The following is a 16667-nucleotide window of genomic DNA, read 5'->3' as shown; positions in this document are numbered from 1 at the left end:
AGATTCGGATATAATTTCTCGATCGTATCTCGACTGTCTTCATACCCGATGCAATAGGAGGAAAACCCACCTTCGAGGATCTCTTCTTTGAATTCTTTTGAATTCTTGAAGTCCTCGATTGCCCAGTTCAAGGCATCCCTTGTCGACTCCGCTTCCGTCCTCACCAATTCTGCATCAGCTTTTATGGAAGCCAATTCTTCATCGGCCAGTGCCAACCTTTTCAGACTGGTCCAATGTCGCCCACGTTCAGCTTCAAGCTCGAGGATACATCCATCTCTTTTCCATCGAAGTCGGTGAATGGAATGTTTCTTGCTCTTGACCTTTGATTTAAGAGTCAAGGCATTTTGACGAGTCGACTCAAGCTCGGCTCCAGAAGATTGAAGGTTGTCAGACAGGCGAGAAACTTTCTGTCGAAGCTTAGCCTCTCGCTCGACTACTGACCGAAGCTGATCAAGGGCAGCCACTTTCTCAACATTGACAGCTGCTACTTTATTCATCCATACTCGATAGAAGTCGGCAACTTTTTCATAGCCGGCCTCCAAGTCGAACATGTCATGGACCAACTGCAAATTGAATATAAGTCGGATCAGATAAAAAAAAATGAATGAGAACTTACTCCGAGTATCATCAGATAGAAGGATGAGAACATCTCAGCCACTGTTCGATTTCTCCTACTCTCTCGATCGACCGAGAGGAGAGCGGCTTGGATGAGTCGTCTGGCCAATGTCGGATCGGTTAGGGCCGACTCATCCTCCGACACTCTGATGTCGAAGTGAACTGTGTGGCCTGCATATGTCACATCATCTGTCGAAGTCATCGGTGCCTTCCCTCGATCTCCTGTCGGTAACCCCACATTTGAGAGTGCGAAAAAATTGGAACTCGACTGCGCCTGTGAAACTCCGATTGAAGGAGCGACTGGCATAGCTGCAGACTGTTCGGGTTCGACAGCGGCCTGCACCTCAGCCCGAACCTTGATTGGTGGAGCTACCGACGTTGCTGTAGCAGCTCCATCTTCTCTTACCGTCTCCTCTTCAGCAGACGGCACATTCGGGAGCACTGTCTGAGCCGACAGCTCCAGAATCGGATCAGAAACTGATGTAGGTCGTACATCAAATTTTTCCACCAGTGCAAATATAGAAAACCGACCCTTCTTCGATGGTCGGGAGGGTCCAACCTCGGACGCTGTCCTTTTCTTGACAGCATGCTGACGAATGTCGGCGCTCGATACTCGCACCCTCGGTTGCATGGCTGCAATCAGAATAAAGAAGTCTGTATAATTCAGAAACAAACAAAATAAAAATAAAAATGAAAGTGACCGACTGTACTATACCTAAAGAGATGACCGAACTAAGACCGGTGTCGTAGAGAGCCTGTTCGACCATAAGCTCTCTCTACGATGGGACTACCATATTCTTCAACCAATGAAAGTCCTTCCGATCGCCGACCTCCACCCGACTGTTATCATTGGGGCCAATCCTTGGATCGCCCCAGCATGAAGGAAAGCCCTAAGGAAGTGAGGAAGAAACAAAAAAAAATTAGTTCTTCCATCGATGGATGGACGATGGAAGATCAGTAATGAAAGAAAGACCTTTTCGTGGGTTGAAGAACTACCAATCCTTGACCTTTGGATGGGGTCGGAGAATAAAAAAGGCATAGAAGAGGGAATGGCTGTTGGGTTCTGATGGTGTAATGGAAGGGTTAGATGTTTTAAATTTTCATTCAAAACACCCGATGCACCGAAAATCCCAATTGCCCAGAAACCCTGGACTATAATAATCAGAGTACAATAAATATAAATTAAGATAAGAAGAATACCTGTAGAACTAATCTCAATTTTCACAAGGTGTCCAAGTGTCCGCCCTCCAATGGTGATCTACACGAAAACTGAACTAAGGACAGCGTATTTTCTTCACCTTGCTTCAATAGTTCTAACCACTAGAACTCGACTAGCCTCATACTGATCAGATTTCTCCAAGAAACTGACTCCACCCTCTCAAAACCTCCTCTAAACTTCTGATCCTCCTTCTTTAAGACCCTTATAACTCTTGTTAGGACCAGATAAGGCTTTGTCTTAAATCTCAATGTCTTGTCCTAAAACTAAGATAGATTGTAAGAAAGAAAAGAGAGCAACAGAGATAAAATTGAAAACTCTTTTTGAATCCATCAGACTCTCAGTGTCTCGATCAATTTATAGCCATTAGAGGAATACCAAAAGAGAGAGATGTACCTCATCCAAGAGGCCTATCTGATCTGATTATTAGAGATAAGAGTTTCTTCAAACAGAAGGACTCTTATCAATGATACATCGATCAACACCCTACACTGCATGTGCGACTAGAGAAGGGATGTTTTCGCATCCTTTCTCAAATCAAAAAAATTTTCAAAAATTCACATGGATAGAGGATTCAATCTTGATTCCAGAATATATAATGAGTGGATAAAAATTCTTACAAATGGATGTGTTCTCACATCCTTTCACACGAAGTCTGATCACCGCGCATGCAGGCGTGAGGAGAAACTTATGACATCCGTTTGGCATTCAGATAAGTCTAAAAAAATTTTAAAAAAATTTTTAAAAATAACTTGTCAAATATGGAATATTATCACTAAAAATTATTCTATTTTGAAAGTATTTGATAAGGAGGACTCTCCAAATCTCAGAGAGATGCGACACTTCTGCGCGCATGCGAGATTTCTTTTTTTCAATTTTTCTTCACCCTAAAAATTTAAAAAAAAAATACATCTCATACTTTGAGATGTGAACCAGAGGATAGAGAGTGATATGGGCTACTACATACATCTTAATCCCATGCCAGAAGGACTCTTTTCTTCTGCCCACGCCAACACTTGTATGCAGAACCTATTTTGCGCCAAGAATCCTTCACAACTTGGACTCTTCATAATTGGCATTAAAATAGGATATGGCACCCCAATTTGGTCTACTTCTAGGTGACATAATCTAATCCAAATATCCACTAAATTGGGTTAGCTAATTAGCAAGGGATGAGACCAAATTGACCTCCAAAGGAGCAAAGGTTCCACATGTGCTAGCATGCTTATCGGAGCCCTGATTGAATCCAAAATTTCAATCAACCTTTTTCAAAAGGATCCTTGGTCAATTTTCATATGTGTGTGACCCATTGAGTTTTACATCTAGCTAGCAGTAGGTCTGGATGTAAGTTGATTAAATTTGATTAGATTTCAATTTAATCGATTTAGGTCCAATCGAGCTAATCCGAGTTCAATAATTATAATCTTTTCTAATTGGTGATCGAATTAAACTCTTTAAATCGATCAAAATTCTACAAATCAAAATTTATCATGACTATTCAAAAGATATAGAATTTTGATAAAAATATCAAATATATCCTTCAGTAGTAAGTTACCATACAATTCAATCATTCGATCATCCCTACACCCTGAATATGTTCATGAGTATGGAATCATGTCAAACTCAAACACATATTCATTTCGATTCTCAATTAACTAATGATGACTCCAATGAAGAAGTATTAGAAACTCTTTCTAATCTTCTTTCTGCTTTTGGGCAAAAATTTTTTTTCAAGTCATTTAGGATTGAGAATACACAGGATGCGATCTCCTCTTACTAGGAGTGATCGATTTCATGTTGACCTACTCACAACCTCTATACACACTCCACCATATCCAGAACATCCTGTATATATCTTAATGCCATACTTGGATATGAACCAAAATATAGGTTCATGTGCACAAGATTCCATGGTGGTCTCAGGTCTAAGGATTACTTGCACAACTTTCACTTAGAGAACCATCTTTGACATGCAAATAAGACTTCCATAAGATATTCTCTTTCATCGAATCAATTTAATGGACTCATTTTTCAATGAGCACCCACATTCTTGTATTAGTGTCCCACACAAATGGCTAGTGAGATCTGTCACCCTCTCCATCGAGCATACATAGGATGTGCCAGTCTATCCGAAATATTGATCTCCAACTCAATGTTCCTACAATCAGAAATATTTAAGATTAGAGTTTTAAGATTTTAGATCTCACTAGCATGACCTATTCATGTCTCCTTAAATCATTGTCTTAATATTTGGGGTTCATCATAATCTTAGACATAATAAGATGCAGCTAGTATGATGAATCAATACCTCAAATAATAAATATCATTTCATGAGTTGAAAAATTATAAAGAAAAGTTCTATCGCAACACACTTGCGATTGGCTTATAGGGCACTCTTTTTTTAATCTCCCACTTGCACTAAAGCCAATCATCTTTATATCTCATACAATCAAGATGACGATTATATAGTTACTTTGGTATGGCCTTAGTGAATGGGTCTGTTATATTGTTCTTTCTGTCTACTTATTCAAGGACAACATCTTATCTCTAACAAGATAGAAGCATCTGAGAATGTGCTTGGATCTATAATGAGATATAGGTTCCTTTGCTTAAATAATGGCCCCAGTGTTATCACGATAGAGTGACACTGATCTTTCATTCTTAGGAATGACTCCTAAATCTATGATGAATTTCTTCATCCAGATAGCTTTCCTAATGGCTTCACTAGCAGCGATGTACTCTGCCTTAGTAGTTGAGTCAGCTACTGTCTGCTGCTTGAAACTCTTCCAACTCACTGCCCCATCATTTAGGGTAAACACATATCCTGATATCGACTTGCTATCATCCACTTTCCAATGATCCTCCCTTGAATCAGCTTGAAATCTGATAGCTATGCCTAAAGCATAAGCTACATCAGGCCTGATATATAGCATGGCATACATAATTGATCCTATAGCCAAAGCATAAGAGATTTTATTTATCCTCTTTCTCTCCTCTAATATCTTAGGACACATTTTTTTGGAGAGACGTATACCATGACTTACAGACAAGTAACTTCTCTTACTAGCCTCCATATTAAATCTCTTTAATATGAGATCTATGTACCGTGACTGGAATAAGCCTAACATCTTTTTAAATTTATCTCTATAGATCTTTATACCCAGTATATAGGATGCTTCACCTAAGTCTTTCATGAAAATCTTATTCGATAGCCAAGTCTTGACCGATTGTATTATTGGGATATCATTTTCAATGAGCAGTATGTCATCGACATACAAAATCAAGAAGAGAACAGCACTTTCACTTGTCTTCTTATACACACATGATTCATCCTTATTTTTGATAAAGCCAAACTCTTTGACTGTCAAATCAAATCGGATGTTCCAGCTCCTCAAAGCCTGCTTTAATCCATAGATGGATCTCTTTAGCTTGCATACTTGATTTGCCCTCCCACTTGAGACAAATCCCTCTAGCTAAGTTATATAGACTTCTTCCTTTAGATTATCATTGAGGAATACAGTCTTGACATCCATCTGTCAGATCTTATAATCATAGTATACTGCTATAGCAAACAAAATCTGGATGGACTTGAGCATAGCCATTGGTAAGAAGGTTTCATCATAGTCAATTTTTTAGCTTTGACTGAAATCCTTCACCACCAACCTAGCTTTATAGATTTTTACTTGGCCATCTGCTCCGATCTTTTTTTTAAAGATTTACTTGTACCCTATTGAGATCACACCCTTAGGTGCATCAACCAAGGTCCGCACTTGGTTGATATACATCGAGTCCATCTCAGATTTCATGGCTTTCAGCCATCTGTCTGAGTCTCTACTCATGACAGCTTCTGAATGGATCAGTAGATCATCATCCTAAATGATATTGATCATATTGTCATCAAATCTCAGAGGTGCATGATGCACTCTATCTAACCTTCGGAGAGGAGGTGTGTATTATGGATGTACCTCATCTTTAGGTACTTCTGATTGAGGATCTTCTTGTGGTCCAACCATTGATATTTTTGGATCAATTTATAGATCATGAACTTTAGTAAATTCAATATTTCTCCCACTGCTTCCTTCTTAGATGAGTTTATTTCTCAAGAAAGTAGCGTGCCTACCAACAAACACCTTTTGTTCAGTAGGTGATAGAAGTAGTATCCATTAGGTTCTTTAGGATACCCTACAAACCTACACTTGTTTGATCTAACACTAAGCTTATGTCAAAAAATATTTCTGACATAAGCAGGACAGCCCCAAGTCTTAAAATATTTAAGATTAGACTTTCTTCCCTTCCATATCTCATATGGTGTGCTTGCAACAGACTTTGAAGGCATCCTGTTTAATATGTATGTAGCAGTCTCTAGGGCATTATCTCTAAAAAAATATTGAAAGATCAGTGAAGCACATTATGGACTGCACCATATCCATCAAAGTGCGATTCCTCCTTTCTGCTACACCATTTAATTGGGGTGTATAAGGAGAAATCCATTCAGAGAGAATACCTTTACTTTTAAGATAATAAAAAAATTTACTGGATAAGTATTCTCCTCCTCGATCAGATCGTAGAATCTCGATACCTTTTCTAATTTGTTTCTCAATTATACATTGATACTCTTTGAACTTATCAAAGGCTTCGAATTTATGTTTCATAAGATACATATATCTAAACCTTGATAAATCTTCCGTAAAGATGATAAAATAGGAGTATCCTCCTCTGGCCTGAGTTGTCATTGGTCCACATATATCTGTATGTACTAGGACTAACAACTCATTCATCCTCTCTCCATATCCAGAAAATAGAGTCTTGATCATCTTACCCATGAGATAAGATTTATAAGTTCCCAATGATTCATAATCATATGGGTCAAAGAATTCTTCTTTGTATAACTTGTTTATCCTTGACTCATTAAGATGACCAAGACGATAATGTCAGAGATATGTGATATTCACATCTTCTCTTTTCATTTTCATATTTCTTTCCATATGAAAAATATTTTCATTGAGTGTGCGAATTAAAAGATTGTTATCAATATAACTACTGCCATAATATTCATTAGAAAAAAATGGAGCATCTATTTTTCATTAGCCTTATTTCATAACCTTATTTTTACAACAAAGATATAGAAATAATATTTCTAATGATCTTTGGCATGTAATAACAGCTTTTTAATTCTAAAATTTATCTGAAGGCAAATCAAACATACAGATTTCCACAGTCTCTGCGCTAATAAATTCTCCACTTACGCCATAGAGCTCGAGGTCACTTCTTTTCAAACCTTTGATATTCTGTAGTCGCTGTAATAAATTATAAATATGCAATCCATAAGTGGTATCTAATACTCAAGTATTAGAGTTTAAGCCACTCAATGAAAAAATATGTTTATATCATATACACACTTTTTGGTGCTATACTTGCACCCTGCTTCAAACTTGCAAGATTATTCTTGCAATTATACTCCTAATATCCAAACTTGTCACAAAATAAATAGCTAATATCTATATGGATATCTCTTGCCTTCTCATTATTACTGGCCATCCCAAGGTCAGAAATATCCAGAACATCGAAGTTCTTCTCCGATACGAACCTTATTTGCAAGTTCCTCAACCAATCCACATAGTTGGGATCGGTCAATATATTTTTATCTATAATGTTATGCAGTGAAAATAAAGAAGCCATAATGCAGACTTAAATCTACATAAATAAAGAACAATAGTATAAGCTGACCACTCATGTTAGACATGCATAACTAGATGAGGATTTTTAAACTAGTTATGTCTCTCACTATTTTATCGGATACCATAGCCCGCTCCTATAGTAAACGAGAAACCCTAATCTGGTATCTTAATGGGGTTGAGTCCTAATCCCTCAATGAAACCTTGTGGATATCACAACAAACTTCAATGAGTTCAAAGGTAAGAAAATCTATCCAATTACATCTCATGCAACTCTCAACATAATCTACCTCTAAAAATACTCATAGTTTTATGGATATCACAACAAACTATAGTATTTTTTTTTAAGTTAGATCCTTCATTTTTATACAGTCATATCTGAAAAATGATGCCCTTGTGAATATCATAACAAAGCAACATATCCAAATATACTATAAAGCATATAATATGCATCAAGACAAATTCACATCAATCCCCATAGCAAGCCTTATGGATATCACAACAAACCTACTATAGTTTTTAATAGGATATTGACTAGGCATGAAGGAAGGCATATGTAGTATTCAAAATACTGAGCTATCTTCATTCAAGATTCGAACTAATCCAATTGGCTAGAAAAGTGTTAAGATTGGTGGGGATCCCCCCGTTGCTTTTCTTAGATACCAATAAAATTGATCAGGCCAGCAACGAAACTAATTAAATAACTACCGCACTTGAAACACTCTTTAGACATCAATTGATTAATCGATTCAAGAAATAGGTCAGCTACTGATTCATAATACTACGACTTAATATAATTTTTATGAGGACTTTAATAGTCTCAAGCATATCTTAATTCACTCACAATGATGCACTATTATAGTTATATCTTAATAATCATAACAACTAATCATGGCATCTGTTCATATCTCTAAGATATGAAATTATAATCATTTAATATGATTATAACTAAGTATCTCAAGCATATCACATATGCATGAAGTTCTAATAACATGCATAAATATAAAATATTCTTTTTGCGGTTCTTCTTCTTAGGACATCACAATGGCACCCTACGCGCCATAAGAGTACCCTATTGAATAGAAAGAGAGAGTCTCTGAACCCTACTTGCTCTTATGACTAGACGGTTTGGTGATGAACCCAATTAAAGTACTAAGCTACTAAAAAAATTTTTATACATGCATCATACATTTTATATTCAAAAACATATCTCTAAGACATGTGAGGGTTTGGATGTTCAATCTGGTTCAATCTTTGACCGACTTGAACCAAACCAAAAATCCATGATTGATCACAATCAAGACAACATTCTAACTTTTGATTATAAAGATCAAGGTAGGCTCTGATACCACTGTTGGGTTCCGATGGTATAGCGGAAGGGTTAGGTGTTTAAAATTTTCATTCAAAACATCCGATGCACCGAAAACCCCAATGTCCAGAAACCCTTGACTATAATAATCAAAGTACAATAAATATAAATTAGGATAAGAAGAATACCTGTAGCCCTAATCTCAATTTTCACGAGGCATTCAAGTGTCCGCCCTCCAATAGTAATCCACACGAAAATTGAACCAAGGACAGCGCTCCTTCTTCACCTTGCTTCAAGAGTTCTAGCAACTAAAACTCGACTAGCCTCATGCCGGTTATGTTTCTCTAAGAAACTAACTCTACCCTCTCAGAATCTCCTCTGAACTTCTGATCCTCCTTCTTTAGGACCCTCATAATCCTTGTTAGGATCAGATAAGGCTTTATCTTAAATCTCAAAGTCTTGTCCTAAAACTAAGATAGGTTGTAAGAAAGAAAGGAGAGCAATGGAGACAAAATTGAAAACTCTTTCTGAATCCATCGGACACCCAGTGTCCTGATCAATTTATAGCCATTAGAGGGACGCCAAAAGAGAGAGATGCACCTCATCCAAGAGGCCTATCTGATCTAATTATTAGAGATAAGAGTTTCTTCAAACAAAAGGACTCTTATCAATGATACGTCGATTAGCACCCTACTCTGCGCGTGTGACCAGAGAAGGGATATTTTTGCATCCTTTCTCAAATCAAAAAAATTCTCAAAAATTTACATGGATAGAGAATTCAATCTTAATTCTAGAACATATAATGAGTGGATAAAAATTTCCACAAATGGATGTGTTCTCACATCCTTTCACACGAAGTCTGATCACCACGCGCGTAGGCGTGAGGAGGAACTTATGGCGTTCGTTTGGTATTTAGATAAGTCTGAAAAAATTTCAAATAAATTATCAAAAATAGCTTGTCAAATATGAAACATTATCACTAAAAATCATCTATTTTAAAAGTATTTAATGAGAAAAAAGACTCTCCAAATCTCAGAGAGATGCGACGCTTCTGCGCGCACGTGTGAGACTTCCTTTCTTTTTTCAAATTTTCTCAATTTTTCTCTACCCTAAAAATTTTAGAAAAAATACATCTCATAATTTGAGATGTGCACCAGAGGATGGAGGGTGATATGGGCTACCACATACATCTTAATCCCATGTCAGAAGGACTCTTTTCTTCTGCCTACGCCAACACTTATATGCAAAACCTATTTTGCGCCAAGAGTCCTTCACAACTTGGACTCTTCATAATTGACGTTAAAATGGGATGTGGCATCCCAATTTGGGCTGCTTTCAGGTGGCACGACCTGACCCAAATATTCACTAAATTGGGCTAGCTAATTAGCAAGAGATGAGACCAAATTGATCTCCAAGGAGCAAGGGTTCCACACGTGCTAACATGCTTACCGGAGCCCTGATTGAATCCAAAATTTCAATCAACCTTTTTCAAAAGAATCCTTGGTCAATTTTTATATGTGTGTGACCCATTGGGTTCCACATCTAGCTGGCAATAAGTTCAGATGCAAGTTGACCAAATTTGATTAGATTTTAATTTAATCAATTTAGGTCTAATCGGACTAATCTGAGTTCAACAATTATAATCCTTTCTAATTGACGATCGAATTAAACTCTTTAAATTGATCAAAAATCTACAAGTCAATATTGACATCTAGTAACGTATCATGACTATCCAGAAGATATAAAATTTTGATGAAAATACTAAATATATTCTTCAGTAGCAAGTTACCATACAATTCAATCCTTCGATCATCCCTACACCCTGAATATATTCATGAGTATGGAATCATGTCAAACTCAAACACATATTCATATCGATTCTCAATTAACCAATGATAACTCTAATGAAGAAGTATTAGAAACTCTTTCTAATCTCCTTTCTGCTTTTAACCAAAAGATTTTTTTCAAGTCATCTAGGATTGAGAATACACAGGATGCGATCTCCTCTTACTAGGAGTGATCGATTCCATGTTGACCTACTCACAACCTCCATACATACTCCACCATATCCAGAACACCCCGTACATGTCTTAATACCATACTTGGGTATGAACCAAAATATAGATTCATATGCATAAGATTCCATGGTGGTCTTAGGTCTAAGGATCACTTGCACAACTCTCACTTAGAGAACTATCTTTGACATGCAAATAAGACTTCCATAAGATGTTCTCTTTCATTGAGTCAATTCAGTAGACTCATTTTTCAATGAGCACCCACATTCTTATATTAATGTCCCACACAAATGGCTAGTGAGATCTGCCACCCTCTCCATCGAGTATACATAGGATGTGTCAGTCTATCCGGAACATTGATCTCCGACTCAATATTTCTACGATCAGAAATATTTAAAGTTAGAATTTTAGAATTTTAGGTCTCACTAGCATGATCCATTCATATCTCCTAAAATCATTGCCCTAATCTTTAGGATTCATCATAATCTTAGACATAATAAGATGCAGCTAATATGATGAATCAATGCCTCAAATAATAAATATCATTTCATGAGTTAAAAAATTATAAAGAAAAATTTCATCACAACACACTTGCGCTTGGCTTATAGGGCACTCTTCTTTCAAGGACAAAGTTCGGTCGGTATTAACCGACACAGCAAAGCAAAACTAATGATAAATCGAACCGAATTTGGTGCCAGCTGAGTAGGACAAGGACCATAATAGTTGAGCGGATTTCGGACAAACTTCAGAATCGAAAATCGAAGATCCATCCGAAGGTCTTCAACATAGAAGGCTACCTGGTCCAAAGAAGAGGAGTTCATCCGACCATCGGCACCAGATGCAAAGAGTTGATACTGCTTCGGGATGTGATATTGCTCCCAGAGTCGCTCAACATTCGGCTCAGAAAGTGAAGAAGCCTCCACTTCCGAACCCGATGAGGAGTCGTCAGCCGGATTCGACAGACCATCCCAAGAGGAAGAAGCCCTAGACATGAGAGAAGAAGAAACAAAAAGAACTCAAGAAAGATAAAAGACTTAACCTGAAACTCAAAGAAGAAGACAAGGAAAAGATGATCCTTCGATAAAGTTTCTGCAGTGGAGAAGACAAAATGAAAAGTAAAAGATTGGCCGAAAGCGACCCTATATATATAGGATCTCCCGACGGTCAGGATGAAAGTGATCAAATCGGAGTCTTATCAAATGATGACACGTGACAACATCTAGACCGATTATAGATCGGACGGTCGATGTATCTACTCCTGACGTGCCACGTCACTATCATCCGCATGAGCAACTCCGACCCAATGTCATTCAAACACGTGGTTAAGATCTACTAGTTAGAATCATATCATCCGACGTCGAATTATCTTTTTGAAATGACGTCCGATACTGACATCCGATATCAAATTGTCCTATCAATATAACAATTCAATAATGACTTTGTAGTCATAGAAATGACAAAACCATCGAAGAACTATCATGCTCAAGTGACTAACAATCAAGTCGAAGCTCGAGATGATATATGACAACTCTCTTCGTCCAATGTGACAGGCCACGTGATGAAATACACATCAAGCCACCTTGGATTTGGGAGTGGGGGGCAACTGTTGGGATAAGTCAGTCGACTCCCGACTCCGACTCTACATCAGTCACACAAGCACGCTACGTCGACTCATAGTCGGTCAACCGATCGATAGTCGGCTATTATCGACCAACAACAAATGACTTGATCAACCTCCGATCGAAGACCATCGACATATCAGAGTTACCAGTCGATGGTCATTCGGATCTTCTACCGACTTACTGCTACCGACCGACATATAGTTGGCTTATCTGTCCAACATATCCTAACCGTTGTAAACGGTTATCAACTACGTGTCATGACAATTAGTGAAAATTAACGATCTACTAACTTCACAATAATGGTCGGATAATTTAGTGTCATAAAAAGTGAGATCACGTGCTCGACGGTTACATCAGCATTATCTATAAAAGGAGGGTAAATGAGCAGTATCAGTAAAACAATTCTGAGCTAAAGCTCTGCTACTCTAAACATTCAAATCTACTGTTCATCAATTCTCTCTCTGACTTAGGCATCGAAAGATTCTCATCGAATATACTTCTGATCTGTGAGGACTTGTGCTTGCAGGTGCTCTTCACCGACGAACATGCGATGAGAGAGTTAGCGGCAATAATATGTAAAATCCAAAAATCCAAACTAGAAGAATTGATTGAATTTAGTTTAAACTTTGGATTGAATTTAAATTTTATAATATTAAATTCAAACATTAAATCCAGTTCTAAAATTAAAATTCAAAAATCTGGTTCAATCTTCTAATTTAGTTTGGATCGATTTGAATTTTAAATTTTCTTCGATCGGCTTACATCACTATCGGATGATATCCATCAGATTTCTGATGCGTTTATAAATTAAAAAAAAAAGCAAAAAAAATTCTGGACGGCCAGATCGCAATCAAGAACGTCCGATGGAAAGGTCAACAAGCCCAAGCATAAACAGTGGTTCAAAACCGGCCTTTTGACTCACCGACGTAGCGAAGAAAACCAGCACATGGGTTTCGCCCAACAAGTACGACGCTTCTTTGGGTTTCTTTGTTTGGTTGCCTCGACGGCTCGCTTCACCCATGGCGCCTGACGGGTATCCTCTCTATCAATCGGCAATTCTTTTTCATTCATAGCCATAGGAATCAGATCTTCTTCTCTACTCGAAATCTTAGTAGATTACTTTTCTCTCTCGTTTTAATTTTTTTTTAATGTTTGGGTGCCGAAGAGATGCTGCGGTGAGGAGACCAAAAAAGGGACCCCCTTTCATGTTCTTGGTGCCTCTGATCTATGCTCCCATTCTTCCCCTCAGTACCTTCTCTCTCCTTCTAACCTTTTTTTTTTTTAATTTTTTTTTAACGTTCTTAACTGTTGGGTTTGATTTTCATGTTTTCTTGAGTTATTATTATTATTATTTTACATTTTGAGGTAAAAAATTTTGCAGTTCGAATTGGGTTGAGGCATAACCCGGTTTGGAGAGATCGGTTGTTTTACGGGGTCTTGGCAGGTGCTTTCGCTCACGGGGCGTACTTGATGTATCCTTGCATCTTCCTTCCTTCATGTGCTATTATTTCGAGATCTGAAATTAATCCATGCTCATATTTTGCCATGTCTGCCATTTACTCCCCCTTGTCGTCGCTTGATGGAAAATATCTCTGCTGATGTCTCTTTTGTTTCTGTTTTTATTTTTCGGCAGTTTGATCTTGTTTGCATGGAATCCGTGTTTGTTCCTGCCCGAATATTGTTTTGTCTGGTTTTATTGTGCTGTGATTGATGTGCCTGCTTTGCCACCAAATTTTCTGATTTGTCCATTAAATTCTTATCGAATCTATATATGTAATCTAAAGTAACAGGGCGAGTTTTTAGCTCGTTTTTTGAGAAATCTGATTGGATCTCTGTTTCTGTCTTCTTTATCTCTTCTTATTGGTAGCGAGCAACCAATTTAGTTGCTGTCCATGTGAATGGTTCGGATACAAGGTAATGCTTTGGTTACTAGTATCATGTTTAGATGCTGTACTGTTATTCTTCGGGCTGGCCATTTGAATATTTGAGAATTCAGCACCCGTCCTAGCAGAGTTGATTGCTGATTAATGATGTAGTCCTAGGATGATTACTGATTGCAAAAATTTTGGTTATGAACAACGTTACTGTTAGATCTAAGGTGATGTTGGCCACCAACCTTTGTTGTTTGTATGGGAAAGCATCATGAATAGATACATAATTCATCATGCATGGAGAACTTCTAGCAATGAGCTCTAAACATGATGTCAACCACCCTTGGTGAATCAGTGCCCAGTTTTAGGCCAAAGCAACTATAGGCAAAGAGTGGCTTTCTGTGATAGATAAAATGCATTTCCATGTACTACGAACTTAAGTAAATCAGAAAATTATGATTTTACTGCTTGGGAAAAAGTTTAGGGGTCTGATAAATGAGTTTAGTTTGATGAATGAAACGTGCAAAGAATCTAGATTTTTTTAAAAAAAAAATTAATATGCTTTTTTGCTGATACCCTATTGGTTTTGGTTCAAATCTGAAATCTAGGGAGTTTGGAGTGCATGTCACTTGCTATAATGGTTGAATCTATACTAGGCGTGGTTGATCCTTAGACCAAATCAATCCATTTCTGTGTGTGCATCTAGATGGCTAATTGTTCTCCTCTATTAATTTCTCAACATAAGTTCTTCACTTGAACCTGTACTTCATTTCTTGACACCTTAGCTTCCTAGTTTTGCTTTATGAATTGTTTTCCATGTCTTCACAACTGTTTATGATTGTTCAAAATAAGCTCGATGGAATCTGTCTCCTCTGTGCCATCCAATCCTATGTATGTTTCCGTCCTTTTAGGAGTGTCCTTGGCCTTCTTTTTTAATTTACACAATCAACATTTAAGTTTTTTTATTTTGTGTGTGCTCGCATGCTTTATTATGTGGTTCATGGTTGTGTAGTTCATCCCATTCCTGAACCCTTTTCATTCTTATTTGTGTTGCTTGTAGACATCATGTTTTCACTTTCTTGTTTGATCTCATTCACTTTAACAACTATTCACAAATTCCTTCTTGGTGTTTGGGTTTTGGTCTTCTTTTGGGGTGGGGTGGGTGATACAGAAAGATGCCAAGAAAGAAAGGAAAACCCTTTCTGCAACACAATAAGAGAAAAACAGCTTCCTTTCTCTAGAAGACTGACTGACACATAATCTTTTATTATCCTTGCTATGCATGCTAATAATTCTTATACTTCATTCTTCTTTGTTTGAAAAAAGACATTAGGATTTGATTGTCCTGACTTATGATCTCCTTTCATGCTGCTAATATACTGTTTGCCTCGATCTTGTTTTGCTTCTACAATTGTTGCAAATTTATTACAGTTCTTGCCTCTATTCTGCCTCACTAACATATAAATAGCCACGTGCCTCAATTAGCACTTTCAAAAGAACTTGTACTTTCTATATATAGAAGGGAGCTTTACTACATGCAGTTTTAACAGTGACTTCTTCAGTAGTTACCGGTCGTATGATTCATAGGATTATGATTATTGGGGTAGTTAGTTTCTAGGTAATTTCTCAAGTAGATTTTAATTTTCCCCATTAGTTTAGAACTGTTTATCTCAAGCTTTTTTCTTTTTAAGTTTTTTAAAAAAAAATCTAAATGTTAAAATTCTACTATCTATATTGCTTATGTATTGCTGTGCCTAAATTTGCCCTAGTCAATGGGCCACGTCAACTCATTGTTTTTCTGCTCATCCTTAATTTACTTTCAGAACTGATCGATACGATATCGAGAGCAAGTGAAATTCAAAGTGCTGTTTTATTTGCAGACTCTGCTCTGCCTCATGATTCTCTGGTAGTATGAAAAGTAGTTCTCACATGAGCTTCTGCTGGTATACTGTTTTCCCATCTACTTGGTTTTTCTTTGGAATGTTTGAGTTGTTTTTGTTTGACTGAAATAATGAAAGGATATACTTTTGATTGGTGAGAAAGCTGCGGTCTCCACTACAATAGCTCCGGTTTCAGTATGTTCTTTGTCCTTTCAGAAAAGAAAATTTTCTTTTCTTGGTCCCAATTTTGAATACTTCATTTCAAAAATAGATTCATCCGTATGGTGCTTTTAAATGTTCACTTGAAACAGAAAACACTTGTAGCAGGAATTTAGTGCTTGTTTCAAGCAAAATATGCTCTGGTATAGCAAAGGAGAAATATGAGATTGAAGTAGTTAGACCAGCAGTGTTTCTCTCAGCAACAATATTTCCTTGGTGATTCTTCGGGTGTTTGCACATGCATG

At 37.3% G+C, this 16667-nt stretch overlaps 1 protein-coding gene across 1 annotated transcript; it reads left to right on the top strand.

The window, feature by feature from the left end:
* The first annotated feature begins 13419 nt into the window (after positions 1–13419).
* LOC109506115 (uncharacterized) lies at positions 13420–16365 on the top strand. The gene is made up of 4 exons (XM_019851867.3): positions 13420–13485; positions 13618–13700; positions 13834–13924; positions 16147–16365. Exons 1-4 carry the CDS (start codon positions 13472–13474, stop codon positions 16175–16177), a joined length of 219 nt encoding a protein of 72 aa, XP_019707426.1. The 5' UTR covers positions 13420–13471; the 3' UTR covers positions 16178–16365.
* Positions 16366–16667: the final 302 nt, after the last annotated feature.

This window comes from Elaeis guineensis, chromosome 7 (genome assembly GCF_000442705.2).
Source record: "Elaeis guineensis isolate ETL-2024a chromosome 7, EG11, whole genome shotgun sequence".
NCBI lineage: Eukaryota > Viridiplantae > Streptophyta > Magnoliopsida > Arecales > Arecaceae > Elaeis > Elaeis guineensis.
The sequence above is the reverse complement of the archived record's forward strand: the minus strand, read 5'-3'. Positions and strand labels throughout refer to the sequence as shown.